Below are 22,303 nucleotides of genomic sequence, written 5' to 3'. Positions count from 1 at the left end.
TTACGCTTACTTATTAATATTAATATGATTATTCTTCTAATTTTTAAGTTTGCAAATCACCATCTGATAATGATGTTGATGCTCTTTTAAATTGGAAGCAACAATCAATCATTTTTTTCCAATACTTACGATCAACATCGTTTCTCACGATCTACTTTTTATCTTTTTTTTTCCTTCCCAAATTCATCCCCTAGTCCTTTGTTTACGGATTCCATTGCCACCACAGAATTGAGTAAAAGTAAAAAATCTTAGTAATACGTAATTAACATTTCTCTAATGTGTTTTTGGACCACTTCAATAAGATGGAAACATATATAGGACGATGTTACCGGTAATTTCTAATAATGATACATTGTAACTTAAAATTTTGCACTAAAATGGTATATAATGGAGTACATTCGTTCAGGAATATTGTTTCCCCGAATAGAATGAGTAATGACTTTGGCTTTAATTTGGAGTATACATGAGTGAGATGTTGCAACTGCGTGTTACATCAAGAGGGCACTGTTGTCGGAAAGAGCCAATTAAGTATTCCTAATTAATCTCCTTTAGAGCATCACTGTAATTTGAACCATTTGGTGTTTTTATATTTTATATTTAGCTATAGAACATGATTTAATGTAGTTTTCAAAGTATTATAAAACGTGGAAATAATTGATAATTTAAAAAAAAAATGGAAATTACAGTGGGGGATTGTTAATTGGTACTTATTATACTTATTATAATTTGAACCATTTGGTGTTTTTATATTTTACATTTAGCTATTGAACATGATTTAATGTAGTTTTCAAAGTATTAAATTACTTAATTGGTACTTATTATAGCTAAATGGGGGAACATGTTAAATTGTTAATTGGTACTTATTATAGTTTTCAAAGAATTATAATAATTTAAAAAAAAATGGGGGAAAGTGGGGGATTGTTAAATTGGTACTCCTAATCTTAAGAAATTACATTACTTATTGAAAAGAAAAAAAAAACTACGCCTGAATCCTGATCTCCTATAAAGTCAAAGTATAATACTTTTATCTCCCTCCAGACACATGAATTTAATCTAAGATAAACTAACATACCATTTTAATTCATAAAAGTACAGGACACTTTCATTTTCATTTTTAATTTGATCGAAAATTCAAATATTCAAATAAATAATTGAATAATTAAGATGTTACATCAATTTAGTGTCTAACATTATAATGCTTATATACTATTTTGATAATAAATTATATGTTTCAATAATTTTTATGATAGTAAGTTGTATATTTCAATTGACTAATTTGAGTTTTTGATTGAGTGAGACAATACTCCACACCTTCAAATATTAGAATGATGGTTTATCCATTTAATTTATATGCATTATCAGTGTAAAATATTTTTACATTACTAGTTAATCACAATTGTTAAATCAACAAAAATATTTAATTTTCACCAAAATTATATTTAAAATCATTATTATAAATAGCGATGGGTCGTTTATGTAAAACTTTTACCTTGACAATACAAAGCAATGTAATAGCGATGGCTCATTTGACGACTCAGTACATGGATGTCACGAGTCTATTGGCATAGAATATCGAATCTTTTCCACGTAAGCTGGTTGTACAAAGTTTGTTTGTTCATACAGGCAGTGTGATTGGGGGAGATTTTGTTTGCTCCGCAAGGTAGCCAGAGCCAGCCAGTTTTTCATTAAACAGGCATGATAGTCTTCAACTGCAGAAAAGTAGTGCGGAGAACTAGCCAGAATTGTGCCTGCCATCAAATTCGATGCCGCATGGCGGGATTCCTCTACCACTCTATAAATGGAGGCTCAATAAGTGTCTTCTTCATCAAATTCATTCAAATCAAAGAAATTTCGTAATAGCATAGCTATGGATGTTGCAACTTCCAACAGGCTTTCCGCAATTGATGCGGAAATGCGTCAAATACAACAGGCGATTCAAAAATATATATTAAGGTTTAATATAGTTTTATTTTAAAATAGTTTTTCTATCAAATTTTGTTATAAAAATTGTAATACTATTAAAACATAATCAATTTTTAACAACAACAAAAAAAGCTCAAATATAATTAAGTTACAATTCTTTTTAACCTAAAATTAACTCAAATGTTTCAGTTTTCTTTCATTAAAAAACCTAAATTGCATATTTTTCATCATGGTTTCAGTCATCTTTCCGTTGTAGAATTTATCACGCTATGTCACAATTCATAAAATGAAGAAAAAAAAATCAGAATGAATTTGATTAAAGATTCAACCACGTCACCATGGTGAATTCCTTAATTAGCCATTACCATTATAGGTCTATGATTAAGACTTGGACTTTCTTATTTGTCCCTCCTATCTCTACAACCAAATTCTAATCTAGCTTTTAGTTTTTTCTATATACTCCCCTAAAATCCCTTAATCTCCACACCAAGAAAAAAAACTCTTACTCTAAGTAAATTCTAGAACTCACTATTGTCCAACAAATACCATCAGACGAATAAAAAGATTATGATAGCAATGAATTTGAATATAATGATGAATCTCAAATGAATGAAAACGTTGGCGACAGTTAGGGGTGGGAATAGGCTGGGTCGAGCTAGGCTTTGCTAGACCTAAGTCTGACATGTCAAAAAATTCAAGGCCTAAGTCTGGCATGTGGCCTGTCATATGCTTACTTTTTAGGTGTGAGTCTGACATTGATAGAAGTCTGATATGACATGTTAGCTTACTTAAAAGTCTATTTCATTTTAACATTTTTTAATAAGTAATCAAACATATCTTTAAATAGATAAACAAGTTAATATGTCAATGAAATTAAGTTATATTTTGATATTTAACATCACATTTTGATGAATACGACTTTATATACATTATACTTAAATTATATTTTGTAATAATACATTTAAATATGTCAAAAACTAACTGAGATTAATATGCATAAATTACTAAAAGTTGAATATATAACAAAAAAATCAAAAATTAATATAATAATCATAGTAGTAAAAAAATATTATTTGTATTTATTTAACTAGGCCGGCCTAATAGGTCTAAAAGGCTTATTATGTAGCATGTAGTCTGACTTAAGACGAACGTAGACTATGTCGTAGGCCTCTGTCGATCGATTTGGTCTATTCTCATCCATAGTGACAATTATGAGAATTATGGCGAGGATGAAAATGATGAAAAAGAAGCGCGATTTATGTTTTTTTAGGGAAAATAATTTTAGGTTAAGAAATGCTATAATTTAATTATATTTGAATATTTTATTTATTTATTTTTGTTAAAAAATAGTTATGTTTTAACGGTGTTAAATTTTGTATAATATAAATTAGATAGAAAAACTATTATAAAATAAAATTATATTTACAGAAATTTAATCAAACAAAAAAATTTACGATAATCAAAATTAAAAAAAAAACTATTATTATAAATATTAAAAATATATTTAAATCTATATCTAGTAGTATAAAATTGTTTTATCCTCGCTCCATGATTTACATACATTATCTCTTCTCTAATATTTTTTCTCGCTTGTCTTGAATCTTCTATACTAATATTTTGGTTGATTTTATAACATAAGGAATTTTTTCCATTATATGATTATAAAACTTAAAAGCCAACATTAATTGTATTTTTATTTTCATCACGGATACTTACTGCGAAATATGTATTAAAAATAGATACTTCTATTAACGTCACACCAACTATCAAATATGAATACTAGAAATTACTCTATCTAGATTAAAATATAAATAAAAACTTTGTTTAAAAATTATATATTCTAAATTTTTAATCAAATACGTAAGCTTTTTTAATATTATTTATATTTATATTTTATTCTGAAGAGAATAATAACGAAGGTAATGAGATTTAAAAAAATAAAAAGTATTCAATCGGGTTTTTCTAATGTACTGTTTTTTACGATTATTATTTGTATTTTTTGAGTAATATTAATGTTATTTTATTAAAATTATCCACAAAAATTTATTATAAAGAGATAATTAAATAGATGAAATAAAATAATAAATAGTTACTCCATTATAATAATTGTCGCATTTTAAAAGAATTGTCTTAAAAAAATTATCCGTTTTAGTTTTTAATGCAATTTTAATTTCTTTTTCTTTTTAGATTGCACAATCTAATTAATTATATGTGCATCATTCATAATTTTTATTTCATAACTTTTATTTCTCCATGTTATGATAATTGAAATATATCAATGATTTATAAAGATCATTTGACAAACCAATACCATGTATACCTCTATTTATCATTTTTTTCTTATTACATGTAAAATGGTCAAAATGTGATAGTTATTTTGAGATAAAAAATAATATTGTTTGACTCAAATTATATTTTTTAATAGTCAATATTAATAATGAATATGATTAACATTATTTCATATTTGATTTGAGGTAAACCCAAACCTTAATCAACATAGGTAAAAGTGTTCCTCATTAATAAATCACATGCATGGGCAAGTTCTTAATTCACGGGTGGGTTAGCCTAAGGTCCAGGTAGTTAAATTTGATTTTATCAATGTACATCAATTAATTAATTCGTTCATCGGTCTCTGCCATGCATGTGGCTAGAATTGTTAAAACTTAAAAACATTGGTGTATGCATATGCAGCTGCAAGAGATTGATGTTGTGAATCCATGAATAATGAACCCAACAACAAATATACGGGTAGGGTATTGTGATTTGCGATGTCTCCCTTAAGGGTGAGAATATATCATCTTGATAGATAGAGATTTACGGCTTAGGCTACAGATTAGATTCTTTTGTTAAGCAGGCAGGTAAAAGTTTCTAAAAAAAACTACATTTAGCTAAAAAAAAAAAACTTTTTTTTTAAATTAACAAGATTAACGCTTCTATAAAAACTTATTTATTTAAAAAAAAAATCAGACTACATATCACATAATTTTTTTTAAGGACATTAAATATATCTATTTAAATAAATATAAATAATATTTATTATTATTATTATTATTATAGTTATTATATTAATTTTTGATTTTTTGATAGATATTGAACTTTCAGTAATTTAAGTATATTAATTTATTTTTTTAGTTTTTGATATATTTAAATGTATGATTATAAAAGAGAATTGAAGTATGATGCGTATAAAGTTTGATTCTTTAAAATGTCATGTTAAATATTAAAATATAAGTTAATTTTATTGATATATTAATTGGTTAATCTACTTTAAGATATGTTCGATTACTTATTTAAATATATTAGAATGAAATAAACTTTTAAATAAACTAACAGTCATACAAAACTTCCATCAATGTCAAATTCAAACATAAAAAGTAAGCCTACGACGTGCCACAAACTACACTTAAGTCTTGAATTCTTTTGACACATCGAACTCAAGTATTGCAAAGTCTAACTCGACCTAGTCTATTCTAAACCCTAACCCCTGCCACAATTTTTTTTTGAAAGTTAAATACCTTGTGTAATTGATAGATAAATCATTCAATTGATAGAGAAATAAAATTGATAGAGAAACCAAAAGTACAATCTAAGGGTTTGTTTGATTCATATCTCAAAAACTCTATTTTAGTATTTTAAAATTTAAAAACTAAAAAATTGTTTGGATTACTTGTTTTTAAAAACTGTTTTGTAAAACTATTTTTAATATTATACTTTTTAAAATTAAAAAAGCAAAACAGATAAATTGTGTTTTACTTTTCATTTTTCAATTTTTTTAACTCTCTGGTCAAAAACTGTTTTAAAAATTGGAGTTACCAAACATATTTTTTTTTTAAATTTTCTTTTTAAAAACAATTTTCTAAAATTTATTTATGTATAGAGACTTTTCCAAGTGAAAACACAACCAAGTAAACATTTAAAGTTCTTAAACTAAAATTAACAAAGACAATTTCAATCCAATATATAAATCCTAAAAATTTGGAGAAATATCTGTACAGTCACAATTTCAAATAAAAATTATTTAGTCAACTAATAATATATATATATATATATATATTTAATTATTTAAAAAATCAATATTATTTAATTACTCTTCTACTTTTATTTTTCATTCTTGTGTGTGTCTAAACATTGTGACTACTTTTTATACTCATACAAGACTTTTTCATCAATCAAACCAATAACTTTCAAATCGGTAAGTCTTAGAATTAAGGGTGAGACTTATACAAAATTGATTTGTTGGGTAATGACTACCACCTCTCACGTTCAAGATTGAACATCTGAACGTGACACGAGTAATCAAATAATGATAACGCAATAATAAATAGTCCAATAAATTTTGAATAAACTTTGATACAATCTTAAAATTTAAATTGAATCATAATAATATTAATTACAATTACATACTACATACATCGGCCCCTATATAAGATTCATCAACTAAATCATGATAACTAAATAATATTAAATTTGTTGAAAATTTAAATTATTTTCGTAGTCCAAATGTATGGATGAATAGCAACATTTGAATGTTTAACTCTTACTAGAGATAGGAGTACAAAGCATCTACCCGTTTCACACTGATATTTATTAATGAATTGATCAAGAAACACGAAGGTGATGTTGTGTGGTTTTCTTGTAGTTGAGTGATATGAAAGCAAATAACGTAAAGGTAATGAAACAAACAGTCATGGACGTTGACAAATTGATACTGGAATAAGTAAAAGTTTTAGTTTGAGATGATTAAAGTTCAAAATTAAGAGTATGGACTAATTTTTGTCTCAATGGTCGATTAATCCTAAAGCATGTTTTGAACCTTGAGAAATGTTTTGCTAAAAAGTTATTTATTGGTCAGGGAGCAAATCTAAAAAAAATTTGAATTGGTGTGATTTTATTTTTACAATATAGCAAAAATAACTAAACTAAAGAGGGTGGTGAAAATTGGTCCAAGTATACATTACTTGTGAATTATAATTGAGTTTTGGTGTGTTGTGTTTGTGTTTCTTTTTAATACCACAATTAAAACAAAGGCTACCCCCCAAAGTATAAGGAAAGTCATGTAAGTTATAACCACACCTTATTATTGGGTTTAGAAATAGTCGGTTTAGCCATTAAAAGAGTACTGTAATACCTTTTTCTAATAAATTGTATTTCAACAAGCTGGAAGCATCTAATAGATGGTATAGTTAGATGCAACAATCTGGCCCCAACAAGAATTAGGGAAACTATAACTAGAGAGAGCCTTTGCAAGCTTTTTACCATCTGATTAAAAAAATCACATAATTAAAACAATAATCTTTAGTTAAATCTATATTTAATTTTAACACAATAGCATTTGTTTTCATAATATTTTAGAATACATTTTCTATTCAAATAGCTGCTATTATTAATTATTGTTAATTGCTCATAGACTAAATTCTCTTCTATAAAACTCGACATATTGTGATGTGTTTGTTTGGAGATAAGAAGAACGAGTAAAATGACGTTTGATAACATAGCCAATGTATACGAGTTTCTCCTTGTGTTAATTGATAAGGTCAAAACAAACAATTATACTATAAACCATAATATAATTTGATGCCAATATAAGTGGCCATTTCTTATGAAGTAGATTGTATTTAATTGTAGAATGCCAAATTTTAATTGTGATGTTATACATAATTTTGATTTGGATTTCGTATAATATTTTCTATTATAAATATTGGATCTCTATTAGAATCTGTCAGTAAAATTTTAATTGCACACATATTTTTTTTAAAGCAAAAAATATATTAAAATTAAAACGAGAATAATTGAAGGACTTAAACCTAATTCAAGAAAGAAAAAAGTGTTATTTTGTTTTTCTAAATTATGCATGTTTTTTGTCCATTAAAAGGTATATACTATAGCGCCCTTTTTTTTATATATATTTTTCATTGTCTTAATAGTCAAATTATGAACATTTTAAACATATTAATAATATATTCAATTTTTTTTCTTTCAAGGAAAAAAATGATTAATGTAATAAATTAAAAATATATTAAAACTTATGTTTTCAAGTATTTTAAAATTTAAAAGTTATTATTTTTTATACAAATTTTTTATTTTTGTTTCTTTAACAAATGCTCTTTGTGCATTTGTTAACAAGACCCAATTTTTTTAAAACTAATTTATTAGATTTCGTGAAATCGTTTCTCCTTGTCACATTATTTTTATTCATAAAACAGTAGTAAAGAATACACTTGGTTAATTATTATATTTTATTGTAAAAAAAATTATTATAAATTCAAGGCAAAAATATATCTTTAATTACTCATACAATATTTTAAATTTAATTTTTCTTTTTAAATTATTGTCATGAAATTTAAAAATTTAATTAAAATATTGTAATAAATTAACTATTTAAACTTATTTACATGTGAAGGAAGTTAAATAAACATTAATTAATTTATTATGTAGATAACCTCTTATTATCTTGTTTTTTAGGTTATATTTGAGTTTAAATAGTTGTAAAAAAAATCAATAAATATATACCATTATAAAATTTGATAAATATTTTTTAAAGAATTAATATGAAAGACATATTATTGTAATATTTAATAAAATTTTAAATAATTTAAAATATATTTTTACCTTTATTTAATTAACTAACACTTGGTAGTAGATAAAACTTTACATCATAAATAGTATTAGTAATTGGTTTTGGAAAACTTATCTAACAAGTTTATTAAATTAAATTTAGTACAATTAATCAGTAAATAACTTATTTTTAGTAAAATTTATAAATAAATAAAAATTACTTCTACAAATTCGTTAATTCTCAAGCTTTCGTTTCATGTGGTCACTAAAAATCTCTCGCCATTCCTCGCTTCTGTTATTGCGCGGGCGCTTCCGCCAGTTTAAATGCCCACCTCCACCTCCTTACCCGCCACGTTGCTACTCGGGAAAACTAATTTAAATTTTTCATAAATAAAATAGATAATTAAAATAAATAAACCCCCCATAAAAAATAAAAAACTCAATTCTAAATCGAGAAAAATAAATTCAAACACAACTCTCACCGGTTCCGTTTTTTTTCACCTTCTCTTCAACAACTTTCTCTCTCACTCTCCCCCAGCAACTCTACTTGTCTTCAAGAAGACGAAACCCTCTCTCTCTCTCTCTCTCTCTCTCTCTCTCTCTCTCTCTCTCTCTCTCTCTCTCTCTCTCTCTCTCTCTCTCTCTCTCTCTCTCTCTCTCTCTCCCTCTCTCTCATTTGTTAACTAAAAGCATCAAAGTTGACAAAAAAGAACGAAAAAAAAGGAAATGTTCTTCACTTTTATTTCTATGGTAGCCATGTGAGAGTTCTGACACATTCTATTTCCATTCTCTTATTCCCTCGTTACTTCATCTTTTACCGGTTTCTTCCAACTCACTAACTCGGCGAGTTGGCTCAATGGCCTCTTCCTCACGAGCAAGGAGCAACTCGCCATTTTCGCACCGAAAACCGGCCACTCCTCACTCCACCGCTTCATCCTCTTATTCTTCCTTTACTGCCGCAAAGTTAATGCCACGCTCCTGCTCTTCTTCCGCCTCTTCTTTTTTCAATTCCGGTGGCGGTGAACTCAGTGGCCGATCCATTAATCCGAGTACTGGTCGCAGCGAGTCAACTTATTACGACGCGCACGGTTATTCTTCTCCGGCGGAGGAAGTAATCGCGGAGCCTGTGGATTCTTCTTCTCGGGATAGCATTTCGGTGACGATTCGGTTTAGACCGTTGAGGTAATGCTTAGATCTGCTTCGCCGTGAATTTGAGAGTACTGAATCGTTGATTTTTGTTCAGTGTTGGCATTGTGTTATCTGATATCAAATTTGATTGCGTAGTTTAGTTTTGTTTATGGCACTGTTTGGTTGCAGTGGAAGAGAGTACCAGAGAGGAGACGAGATCGCGTGGTATGCGGATGGTGATAAAATTGTGAGGAATCAGTATAATCCAGCTACTGCTTATGCATTCGGTATTTTCATATCGATTTTTTTTTTCCTTTTTTAATTTGAAGAGATTTTGTGAGGGATTAATGGAGATAAATAAATTAGGTTTCAACTACGGAATTGGCGGTAATTTTGATTTTGGTGTAGAAATTGTGGATATTGATGTCAGAATTTCAATTTGATTAATGGCAGACAGAGTGTTTGGACCGCATACAAATTCTGACGAGGTGTATGATGTAGCAGCCAAACCTGTGGTGAAGACAGCCATGGAAGGGGTCAATGGTAAGAATTTTACTATATGAATTCATGATCGTGTTGAAATGGGAATGTGATGTTTTTACTTTTTATTTAGCTGTGTCAAATTTGGTATCAGCTACTAGTATAGAGGTGGCAATAGGCCAGACCAATCGAAAAAGCTTCTAAAAGAGCCTATTTAGTTAAAACTTCTAAAAGAGCCTATTTAGTTAAAAAGGTCAGGCTTCAAGCCACATAATAAGTCTTTTAGACCGGTCTATTTAAATAAATATAAATAATTTTGTTACTACTATAATTATTTTATTAAATTTTGATATTTTTATTAGATATTCAACTTTTAGTAATTTATGCATGTTAACTTTTTTTAGTTTTTGACATATTTAAATGTATTACTATAAAATAGAATTGAAGTAGGATGTGAATAAAGTCATATTGTTCAAAATGTAATGTCAAATATCAAAATAGAACTTAATTTCATTGACATATTAACTCGTTAATCTATTTAAAGGTATGTTTGATTACTTATTAAAAAATGTTAAAATGAAATAAGGTTTTAAGTAGGCTAATAGGCTATACCAGTTTTCTATCAAGTCCAGACTTAGGCCTAAAAAGTAAGTCTATGACATGTCATATGCCATACTTAGGCGTTGAATTTTTTGAGAGGCTCAAGCCTAGCTCGGCCCAGCCTATTTCCACCCTTAGCTACGAGTCATTCTATTACTTTGATGAAAGCTACTTTAGATTTAAATATGTATCTAGTTCAATTAATAGATTGCAATGAATGGTTAATAGTATCTACATTGATGTTAAAGTGGCTGGTTGCGGGCATTAGCTGAGATTGGAAGATAACTTGTGATAAACATTGCAGGAACTGTGTTTGCTTACGGTGTGACGAGTAGTGGAAAAACACATACGATGCATGTAAGTGTCACTCAAAATTAATGTACTGTTTTTTTTTTATTTCTTTATTTTTTTTTTATATATTTTTTAGTTTGAGTTGTTTTTGGTCGAAAATGTATTTCACCTCTTCATCGTGTACTGCTACTTAATAGTTAATACCCCATAACCAAAATATTTGGTGCTATAGTAATTCAGTTTTCATTTCAATTTATCTTTTGCTTTGGGAAATCAGGAAGTATTACTGTTTTTTCAACTTGATCTCCTTCGTTTGTTATTTCCATCAATTAAAATTATAGGAACCATTGATGGAGCAAAGCAGTAATATTTTGAATATTTTAATGAAGGGTAGGTTTTTCTAGTATTTAGGACTTTTTGTTAAGTTGATATTTTTTTCCTAATCTTATTTTTCTAATACGACAGCACAGATGCCACATGAGAGCAACTTTCTTGCTACTATTTACTTTTTATATCATTCTTGAGAAGAATGTAGGTAATGAGATTTTGTCAGCTATTGTTTGATGATTCTGTTATTAAGGGTAACTTATATGAAATCCCTGGGGGGGGGGTGAGTCTTGGACCTCCATACAGTAGACATAGTTTATTATCACACAAAATCGTCAGTTTTGCGGGCTTACAATTTGGTGAATTAGCATTTTACTATAGGGACTTGAGGTACATAGATAATGCTGGTAGAAATAGAACTAGAAGAACTATAATTAAAAATATGTAACAAGTTGAAAGGATTTTTGGATATTATGGAAGTAAAATACATTCAGTGAAAGTAGAGAATACCAGATAGGTTTGGAAAAAAATATTATACTTGAACAGTTGAACTGACTCATTTGATTACGTCCTTAACAATTGCATCAAACAAGCAGCCATTGATTTTAAGTTTGATGTTCAGACATATTTTATGGGTTCCAGTAAATGTAGTTTCATTCAGCTTTACAACTTCATATGTCAAATGTGGGGGTTCAGTAGCATGATTTGACATTTAAACGCTTCGATAACTTGCAGTTCTTACCACTGTTTGCAATGTCGTATTTATCTTGTTTGAAGTCACTTTCTGCCCACAAATTACTTCACATTGAACCTTTTTTGACATGACGCGATCTCTTCACTTGGTGGTTTTTCTGATTTTCTTTTCAATAATGATTTCTGCAGGGAGATCAAAACTCTCCTGGTATCATACCACTGGCTATAAAAGATGTTTTCAGCATTATCCAAGATGTGAGTTTTCATGCAAACATAGTACATGTTAGTTAAGTCACAGTTATATCATATATGTTGGTTATTTAAACAGCAAGTGCAGCAGGTCCATTTTTTTTTCTCACAACATTGTTCTTTGAAAATGATGTTTTGTATCTGTTTTGTTTTCAATACTCTCCCTTTCTTTCTGCTGTACTTGTTTTGTGACTGATTTCTCATCTCCTTGTTCTGCATACCATTATTATTTTCCCCTTTTTAAAATACACTAGTTAGTTAGTTATTCAAAAACTTACAAGAATACTCGAGCTCTATGTTTTGTTTGGTAAGAAACCTTATTCAGTGATTGGATTTATAATTGCTAAATGCTAGGAACTACTTCATCTTGGCATGGTTGTCAAAGTAAACCATTTATTCTCGAGTAAATTTATATTATCGTAACTTATATGGAATGATTAATTGTGTTTACTGCAGACTCCGGGAAGAGAGTTCTTACTTCGAGTGTCATATCTAGAAATATACAACGAGGTAAATACAAAACACTTTGTGTTCCACCATGTGTGTTCTGAACATGTTCTGGTACCTCAACGTTTGCTATTTCAGCTCTACCTGAACTAAAATTTCCCAGCATCTGTCACTTTGTGACTCTGATTCTCACATTACATGTTATATATATCTGATTCTTTCTTCTTCTAAATTTTCGTTGTTAATAGAGATGTTTTCACAGTTAATGTTTGTTATCAGGTGATAAATGACTTGCTTGACCCAACTGGCCAAAATTTGCGTGTTAGAGAAGATGCACAGGTTTCTTACTTAATCTTATGTTAATTGAAAATGGAATTTATAATTATGCCTTCATTCTTTCCACATATTTCCAATTTCAAATAATTTCTTATTCTATTCTCGATGTCTTTCAATGCACGATCGCTGACATTGTTCATTGTATTTGGAATGTGGCATGGCACGGATGATGATTTATCTATGAATTTTAAATGGAAAACCTGTTTTTATGTGTAAACATTGATGCTACCCGTTTTCTGGTTGGTGCTGATGCTTGAAAGTTTATTTAATTATTTTTAAAAGATTTAAATTTCTTCTGTTTTTGCGAATAAATTATTCATTTTGTAACCAAAGTAATTTCGATGATAAAAATATGCGTTTAAATTGACATTAAAAATTTATAAGAACTTATGTTATTTTAAGACATCTAGATAATTATTATCTAGTTGGAATTCTTCAGAAATTTTTCTTATTTTCTCAAAATTAGTTTGAGATACAACAAATGATTTATGTTGGTTTGTATTTCAGGGTACTTATGTGGAGGGTATAAAGGAAGAAGTTGTTTTGTCTCCTGGACACGCACTTTCCTTTATTGCTGCTGGCGAAGGTTTATGTCGACAATGATAGTTATACTTCCCTCCAATTGTTTTAAGTAATATAGATTATAGGCTATATAGCACTCATGGTTTATTGTTGATTCAGAAACTCCATAACTATGCATGTGGTTTGATGGCAGAACATCGTCATGTTGGATCAAACAATTTTAACCTCTTCAGCAGCCGTAGTCACACAATTTTTACACTTGTAAGCATTCTTGGAATAATAGCATTAAAATTTGGTGTCCAATTACCCTTTTCTGTACTTGATCTCATTGTAAAAGGAAACAAATCTACATCACAGCCTGAGGCCTTAGATTTTTAAATGGCTAATTTGACATGCATGCTCGTGGAAATGGCTGTACTTGTATTTTCTACATGGTGGTTAAATGTTTAATAACTACATAGTAAACGATTTTTTTTTTTCAAAACCTCGTTAGGCCAACATGTCTTTTAGTTTTACATCTAACATCTAATATTTAATGCATCTGTAGATGATTGAAAGCAGTGCACATGGTGAAGAATATGATGGAGTGATATTCTCTCAGCTTGTATGTAAATGTTATTGAACTTTTCAGGCAGTACTACCCCTTCTGTTCCCATCCACAAGCTCATTTTTTGGCTTGTTTCTTCTATCAGAATTTGATTGATCTGGCTGGATCTGAAAGCTCAAAAACTGAAACAACTGGATTAAGAAGAAAAGAAGGATCATATATAAACAAAAGTCTTCTGACCCTTGGAACTGTAGGTGTCTTACATTCCGATACTTTTGGCTATGAAGTGGTTTTGTTTTGTCCTGCTATCACCATTTGGACAATATGCAATTTATTTTATGAAATGATCAGAAAACCTGCACCTGTAGTCCTGAATTTGTGTTTTCCATTTAAAGGTTATTGGAAAGCTGAGCGAGGGGAAAGCATCTCACGTTCCGTACCGAGATTCAAAGCTTACGCGCCTCCTGCAGTCTTCACTTAGTGGCCATGGTCATGTTTCAGTGAGTTTGGGATTCATTCTACTACACTTTTAAAGATAGCATTGTTTACCTGTATTTGATGTCCCTTTTATTATGTACAACTGTGCAGTCATCATCTGCTTCAATAAGGCTATGGTTTCAATTTCTTTTCTTTCATCCCCCCGCCCCCCATGATAGAAATTGGTACCAATGCAGCATAATAAGTCTAACAATATATTGGAACAAAGTGTGTTAGAATGTCAGCACCATTACACCATATTAATTATGGTTTCAACATGGACATTTCAGCTTATATGCACTGTGACTCCAGCATCCAGTAATATGGAAGAAACTCATAATACCTTAAAGTTTGCAAGCAGAGCAAAGCGAGTAGAAATATATGCTTCACGTAATAAGGTCCATTTTGAAATTATTAATTAGCTTCATAACTGCATGTCTGTTAAGTATTATTAACATGTATTTGGGGCCCTTCCTGATTTATTCTTGAAATAATTGTTAAAACAGATTATTGATGAAAAATCTTTAATTAAGAAATACCAGAGAGAAATTTCAGTTCTAAAAACTGAACTTGATCAACTGAAGAAGGGGTTGCAACTTGGTGTCAATAATGAAGAAATTTTGACCTTAAAGCAAAAGGTTTGCAGCTTTTTCGTATTTTCATTTTCCCTTGGCTTTTATTCATATATAACGTGATTTGATTCTAATTTTATACTGATATATGAGTAGTTAGAGGAAGGTCAAGTGAAAATGCAGTCAAGATTAGAAGAAGAGGAAGAAGCGAAGGTTGCTCTTGCAAGTAGGATCCAGAAGTTAACCAAACTCATTCTGGTTTCATCAAAGAATGCAATTCCTGGATATCTAACTGATGCTCCTGGTCACCAGCGAAGTCACTCTGTTGGCGAGGATGATGTGAGTCCTCCTTCAATTAGTGTGAAGTCATGAAGTGTGTTCTACCATCCTCTTAAATGTTCATTCTTAAAGTGCAAGTACTTTTTGAACAACTTATTATGATTTGTTGTATTACAGATCGAGTTTCTTTCTTATTTTAAATTTCTTTAGCTTTCAAGTTCTGTGCTGTTGACTGGTAGACTCTTTTTAAGTTCTTTGAGGTTAGGTCGCATTGGCAAGTTTATTTCTTCTGTCACTGAAATAATATTCATAGAGATATGCAATATCAGAGAACATTATGATGTCGTTTGATCCATGTAGTCCGCTCTACTTATTGGGATAAGACTTGGTTGTTGTTGTAATTATGTTTTATGTATACATTCATGGTCCTATCGCCAGTCTCTCAAACAGCTTATGATTCTAGGTTTAGTTGGTTCTTCTCTATGTATCAAGGTTTTTTGATGAAGTTATCAAGTATTGAATCAGTGTTGCCATTTTCTTCATAAGTGAATTAACGTTCAAGAACAGGTAAAGCAAGCCTAACACTGTTCATGTTTAAATCCCAATAAGCATTGTTGTGAGGGGTTTTTGTGATGGTTGTTGACTCTTGAACTATATGTATTGAGGTATTTTCATTTATCAGAAATGTATCTTCGCTCCAAATTTACCCTGCTCTGTGTGACTATCCTTTAATAGAACATGTTAAACAGTAAGTAACTGGCGTATTTTTTTAATCCAGAAGTATGATGCCCTACAAGATGGTTCCCTTTTGTTTGAAAGCGAGAGCCAAAAAGATGTTCCCACTGTGTCATCTGATCTGTCTCATGATGTTAGACATAGAAGATCTTCAAGTCGACGGAACGAAGAGCTCTCCCCATCTAGCAGTATTATAACTGAATCAACACAAGCTGGTGAACTGATCAGCAGAACAAGGCTACCAGCAGTGAGTCGTGTTCTATTTGTTAATGTTATTTCATACTAATTTGCATATCAAATTTTGGGATTGTGTGATAGTTCTGTTGAAAGTTGAAACTTATTAGTATGGAAGTGACAATTATTCCTATCAAGGGTTCCTCCGTGAATTGTCGCATTTAGGGCTCTTTTGGGGATTTTCCCTAGCAGAGATGTAGACCATAACATATTTCGGGATGGGGCCACAATCATACTCCCGCCATGCAATGGTACAATTTTTGGATGAGCTAACAATTAAAATGAAAAAATCACTCTTACAATTAAACAAACATAAATATAAAATATGTAGTCTTTTCTGTAAGTAATTAAATATAGCATAAAACCTCAAAAAAAAAAAACTCCATTGTTAATTCCTATTTAGTATTTATCAATTTTTTATATAAAAACTTATTTGCAGTTTTTATGATATTCTCAATTGTGTTATATATATGTGTGTGTGTTGTGTGTCTGTATTTTGTTTTTTCTTTTAAAAAATATGTGGTATTCGCTGAGAACATGGAAAAAAATTATCCCATTGCCTGCACTGCACAGGTGCCATTCCAATTTCAACCATGCAAACAAACACCCCTCTTCCCTCAACAAAGTTGTTTCTATCACGTACTTTTGTCAGTCAGAGTTGCAACTTACAGTTTGTACTGAGGTTGCTGCGATTTTTAAATAGAAGTATTGGTTGGTGCTACTCAGTCATAATTTTATTTCATCGTATTGTCATGCCTTAAGTGGATTACCCTATTCAAATTCTCTTTTTCAATGCTTATTGAATTGTAGGGAGGGATGACAATGTCTGATCAGATGGATCTCCTTGTTGAGCAAGTCAAAATGCTTGCTGGAGACATTGCGTTCAGTACTAGCACTCTGAAGCGCTTGACAGAACAGTCTGTAAATGATCCTGAAAGCTCCAGAACTCAGGTAATCTGTCTTGTTTTCAATCATGCACTCAGACGTAGTAGACCTGACCGTTGGTAGATTGGAGAAGAGCCAATGAAAGATTTCAGATATTTAATTTTTCCATAAAAGCAATTAGAATGATGCACGGATATGCCAAAATTTGCAACACACTCAAATTATGTATATCACTTATTCTATCTACGCATCATATTCATATGACAGTCTTTAACTATTCGAATTTTTTAGATGAGATTTTTTTATACTTCCGACTCCCACGTTTTAGCTGAGGGCAGACAAGATTTTTTTCAGGGAGGGGCATTATGCATGGGTGGATTTCAAGCAAACCAAGGGTGCATTTGAAGTGAGAGGGGGAAATTTTGAGGGAAGGGAAGTGATTAACAATAATATTCACACAATTTTGGACTGTGAAAATAGGAGTGATTATGAATTATATATACACATGAAGTGACCAATTGCCTGCATTTCTAGAAACAATGAGAATGTGAATTTTTTTTTCTTCATTATTTCTAGAAATGAATCTTCATTATCTAAAATTTTATCTCACCTCCTTGACCATGATTTACTTCAAAATCCTCTCATCAAGATAAAATGGAAACACATTTTAAGAAATGAAAACAGAAAATGTTTTTACTAAGTAAATGACCCCTTACCATTCAAAATGACATTTAGTTATTTTATTTTTCATTATATTTTGTCTTCTGAAAACAATAGTCATTATTTCTTATTTCAGATTGAGAACTTAGATCAAGAAATCCAAGAAAAAAGGAAGCAAATGAGGGTTTTAGAACAAAGAATAATTGAGACTGGTGAAACTTCGGTAGCTAACCCATCCCTGGTTGAAATGCAGCAGGTGGCTATTTTTATTTTTAAGTTTTATGAAGATTTAAAGGTTGCTTATTTATGTAAATTCTTTAATTAAGCTTACTTATAATTTTTTTTTCTCTTTGGGTTTGTAATGACAGACTGTCACAAGATTGACGACTCAGTGTAATGAAAAAGCATTTGAGCTGGAGGTAAGTACTATTTTAGCTTATATTAGGGTGTTTCTCGATCTAGAGTCATCAATTTATTTCCAATAACACAAATTTTCCACCTCGAATTTTATCATTGCCTTTTACAATTCTGTTTCAATATGGAATATGGATGTGAATTGTGCTAGTGAAATTGATTATTTACTTACATATTTGTTTTGTGTCTATAGATAAAATCTGCCGACAACCGTGTCCTTCAAGAACAATTAAGTAGTAAGGTACGTGTTTATCTATTTGGATATTTACTTCTTTATCCTTAAAGTTGAAGATGCTGTAATACCACTTACTATTTGTTTCACATTGTCCCTCACTTTTTGTCCAGTGCTCTGAAAACAGAGAATTGCAAGAAAAGGTGAAGTTGCTAGAGCAGCAACTAGCAATAGTTACTAGTGGTACCTCGCTAGGGCTTACCGATCAGTGTGCGTCTGGAGAGCACATTGATGAGTTGAAAAGGAAAATACAGTCCCAGGTAACTGAGACTTTATTGTTTTTAAAGTAGCACGGCTGGGAGGATTATGTGCTTTTTGAACTTATCGTTCTCTTGGTTTTAGTTTGGTTTCATTCCTCCGTTAATTTTTCTCTTTGTAATCTGCTTTCACTCTGCTTTCATTCTGTTGATTATATTTGACGGAACCACTCTTTAGGAAAAGTAAAATACAGTCCCAGGTAACTGAGACTTTATTGTTTTTAAAGTAGCATGGCTGAGAGGATTATGTGCTTTTTTGAATTTATCGTTCACTCGATTTTAGTTTGGTTTCATTCGTCAGTTAACGTTTCTCTTCGTAATCTGCTCTCACTCAGCTTTCACTCTGTTGATTATATTTGATGGAACCACTTTTTAGAATTACTGAAATAACTCATTTTTAAAAGTTCTACATTAAATAAATTTTTGCAGATACTACCATAAAAAATACTTGTTACTGTTGCCCACTTTACAGTTTTGATTCAATCAAATTGCCGAACTGACAATTTGCTTCCTTCTTCAGGAGATTGAAAATGAAAATCTGAAGCTAGAACAAGTACAATTGTCAGAAGAGAATAGTGGATTGCATGTGCAGAATCAGAAACTCTCTGAAGAAGCATCTTATGCCAAAGAACTGGCCTCTGCTGCTGCTGTGGAATTGAAAAATTTGGCTGGGGAGGTGACAAAACTTTCATTGCAGAATGCAAAGTTGGAAAAAGAGTTTAGGGCTGCTCGAGACCTGGCCAACAGTCGAAGTGCTGTCGTACCAACAGTTAATGGTGTTCACCGCAAGTACAATGATGCAAGATCTGGAAGGAAGGGTAGAATTTCTAGCCGTGCAAATGAAAATTTTGGACCTGGTATAGATGAGTTGGAGTCATGGAATCTCGAAGTTGATGATCTGAAGATGGAACTTCAGGCTAGGAAACAACGAGAGGCAGTTCTTGAGGCTGCATTGTCTGAAAAGGAAATGATGGAAGAGGAATACAGGAAAAGGGTTGAAGAGGCTAAGAAAAGAGAATCCTCGTTGGAGAATGATTTAGCAAATATGTGGGTCCTTGTCGCGAAGTTAAAGAAAGAAGTGGGTGTTGTCACAGAATCAAACATTGACAAAAAAATTGGAGATGGGGAAGCACATACGAATGATCCGAAAACTAATGACATAGAAAGTGATATTATCTCTAAGGAGCAGGCATTGGATGTATCAAAACCAGACAATGAAACTCCCAAGGAAGAACCTTTGGTTGTTCGTCTCAAGGTAACACCTATTTTACAGTTATTTGTATGTCTTTATAATATACCAAATCTTGAACTCTGTTATTATCATTGTTGGGTTAGATCCTTGGTATTAAATGGTGCCGTTTTTACTGCTAAATCTTGTAATTAAATAAAATAGCTGCAGAAGTACAAGTTTTGATCTTCAATATATGATTCCAGGCACGAATGCAAGATATGAAGGAAAAAGAACTCAAGCATCTTGGTAACGGAGATGCCAATTCTCATGTTTGTAAAGTGTGCTTTGAATCGTCAACTGCAGCAATTCTTCTTCCATGCCGTCATTTTTGTTGTAAGTAATTTCTTATTTGAATATTGTCACATCTTAATTTTCTGGATTTGAATGAAAAATCTTCCTGTTTGCTTTTTGCAGTGTGTAAATCTTGTTCACTTGCATGTTCTGAATGTCCAATATGCAGAACAAATATCGCAGATAGACTTTTTGCTTTTACATCTTGAGCCTTTCAACTAAGGTCTTTGGCAATATTTTCATAATTCTTTTATTTAATAAGCCACTTTCAAGTGCTATACAAATACAAAGTAATATATTTTCCTTTTTGGATGTTGAAATTTTTGCAGTGCTCTACTTCATTCGAGTTGTTATATCCACACAGTCACAGGTGCAATTCTTTCATTAGTTTGCTTGTATGTAAACTGTTTAAAAGGTAAATCAATAATATTCTTTCTGTCACTGGAAACTGTAACAAAAGGGGGACGAAAGGATGAGAAAAAAGAATGTAAAAAGGAAAGGGTGTAAACAGCATTGCTGAAGTAAATATGCACAATGTGTGTTGTTTTAATATTATACAAAAGGTTGTTTTAATATTACGCAGAGTATGAGAACAGTTTCCCCCACCCCACCTCTTGCTGCCCTTGCAACGTGATTTCATGTATGCATTATAACCAGTATTTTTATGGTTCGGTTACTTTTGGAGTCCTAATATATTTATCCATATTTAAATAGGTTTCAGAATAAAAAAATTTGTAATTGGATATCTCAATTTGTAATTTTGATCCCTAAACTAAAACCCAAAGATAAGCAAGCAGTGCTAAATAAGAGGCTCAAGTCTGACTAAAGAAAGATCTCACTCACAAAGAGGAAAAACAATCCAACAAGAGAGACTGCGTCCAACTAAAAGCCAAAAAAACGAAAACATTAGATTGGAAGCATAGCAAAAAGGCAAAAGATAAGAGAGAAACCCTAGATTGCATCTAAGAAAGATTCTCGCCTTTCCGAATGCGAGCTTTGATGTTAAGTGATGAAAATATAAACTTAAACACTTGTATACTTATTGTCCTAATGTCATGCATCACATGCTCATTATTTCAGTCAGTCACAAAAGCCTATAAATGGAAATCTTCCCTCATTCACACATCCCCCCCTATTGATACAAATCTTCTAGACCTATATACTTGTGCGTTCCAATGACCACTATGCTGGCAAAATCTACATTCTTCATAAAAATTGATTCATTAACCAAGAAGTCCTTCAAAAGTCACCCCTAAGGGCCATAAAACATTGAACCGAACCTGTTGTACGATTTGAAATCTTGAAATTATTTTGATTCAATAAGGTTCAACTGATCTCAATAGTTGTGCATAGCTGAATACAATTCCAAGATGCTCATTTAGTTTTGTTAAAAAGCCTTAATATCAATGTCTAACTGATACTGTTTTGCAAGATTGGACTGCACATCCAATATTTTCCAGTGATCCCAGATCTCCTTGGTTCAATATTTTGCTAGCTAAATGCTAATCGATTGTGAAACAAAGTTATTTATACAAGCAGTATACTTCGAATAATTTGTAACAACCTTTCATTAAATAGTGTTTACCTAAGCTGATGTTATAATTTGAAAATCCATTCATTATTATCGACTGTGATACTTCATTTTTTAATACAATATACTTCACTTCAAATAATAGTAAAAATACGTGAAAATATATTTCACTGATAAGTACTAATGTTTTTTGTTTTTATCTGTATCAGTAAATACGTATCTTGACACTACATGCCAATACTTTTTATCATAAGTAATGTTTATTGAAAAAATTTCCATCACAATCATGCAAGGACATTTTCCAACAACTATGATCAACACTGCTGACAGTTATCTATCAGAACTTACTGTCAATCATTAAAAATCAATAGCATATTTTAACCAATTTCACAGATTTTCTTTAGAGA

At 30.7% G+C, this 22,303-nt stretch overlaps 1 protein-coding gene across 3 annotated transcripts; it reads left to right on the top strand.

The window, feature by feature from the left end:
• Window positions 1-8,936: 8,936 nt before the first annotated feature.
• On the top strand, window positions 8,937-20,940 carry LOC101492352 (kinesin-like protein KIN-7D, mitochondrial). Of its 3 annotated transcripts, none has more exons than XM_004507435.4 (25): window positions 8,937-9,660; window positions 9,796-9,893; window positions 10,060-10,149; window positions 10,991-11,043; window positions 12,187-12,252; window positions 12,703-12,756; window positions 12,973-13,032; window positions 13,537-13,615; window positions 13,745-13,812; window positions 14,099-14,155; window positions 14,244-14,348; window positions 14,494-14,598; window positions 14,866-14,973; window positions 15,082-15,213; window positions 15,304-15,486; window positions 16,208-16,408; window positions 17,206-17,346; window positions 18,077-18,196; window positions 18,309-18,359; window positions 18,548-18,595; window positions 18,700-18,846; window positions 19,364-20,098; window positions 20,278-20,407; window positions 20,489-20,588; window positions 20,695-20,940. In XM_004507435.4, the coding sequence occupies exons 1-24, from the start codon at window positions 9,335-9,337 to the stop codon at window positions 20,572-20,574; spliced, it is 3,243 nt and encodes a 1,080-aa protein (XP_004507492.1). In that variant the 5' UTR covers window positions 8,937-9,334; the 3' UTR covers window positions 20,575-20,588; window positions 20,695-20,940. The 3 variants fall into 3 exon arrangements, with proteins under 3 accessions (XP_004507492.1, XP_073226247.1, XP_004507491.1); XM_004507434.4 differs by having other exon boundaries at window positions 8,938-9,660; window positions 16,205-16,408; XM_073370146.1 differs by lacking the exon at window positions 12,187-12,252 and having other exon boundaries at window positions 16,205-16,408.
• Window positions 20,941-22,303: the final 1,363 nt, after the last annotated feature.

This window comes from Cicer arietinum, chromosome 6, assembly GCF_000331145.2.
Source record: "Cicer arietinum cultivar CDC Frontier isolate Library 1 chromosome 6, Cicar.CDCFrontier_v2.0, whole genome shotgun sequence".
NCBI classification, from domain to species: domain Eukaryota; kingdom Viridiplantae; phylum Streptophyta; class Magnoliopsida; order Fabales; family Fabaceae; genus Cicer; species Cicer arietinum.
The sequence above is the reverse complement of the archived record's forward strand: the minus strand, read 5'-3'. Positions and strand labels throughout refer to the sequence as shown.

Bases quoted from the DNA above. Each gene is read 5' to 3' on its own strand.
- LOC101492352 (XM_004507434.4), top strand. From the start codon at position 9,335: ATGGCCTCTTCCTCACGAGCAAGGAGCAACTCGCCATTTTCGCACCGA. The intron at 11,044-12,186 runs GTAAGTGTCACT...TGATTTCTGCAG, and splicing joins GAAAAACACATACGATGCAT to GGAGATCAAAACTCTCCTGG. The intron at 14,156-14,243 runs GTATGTAAATGT...TTCTTCTATCAG, and splicing joins GAGTGATATTCTCTCAGCTT to AATTTGATTGATCTGGCTGG.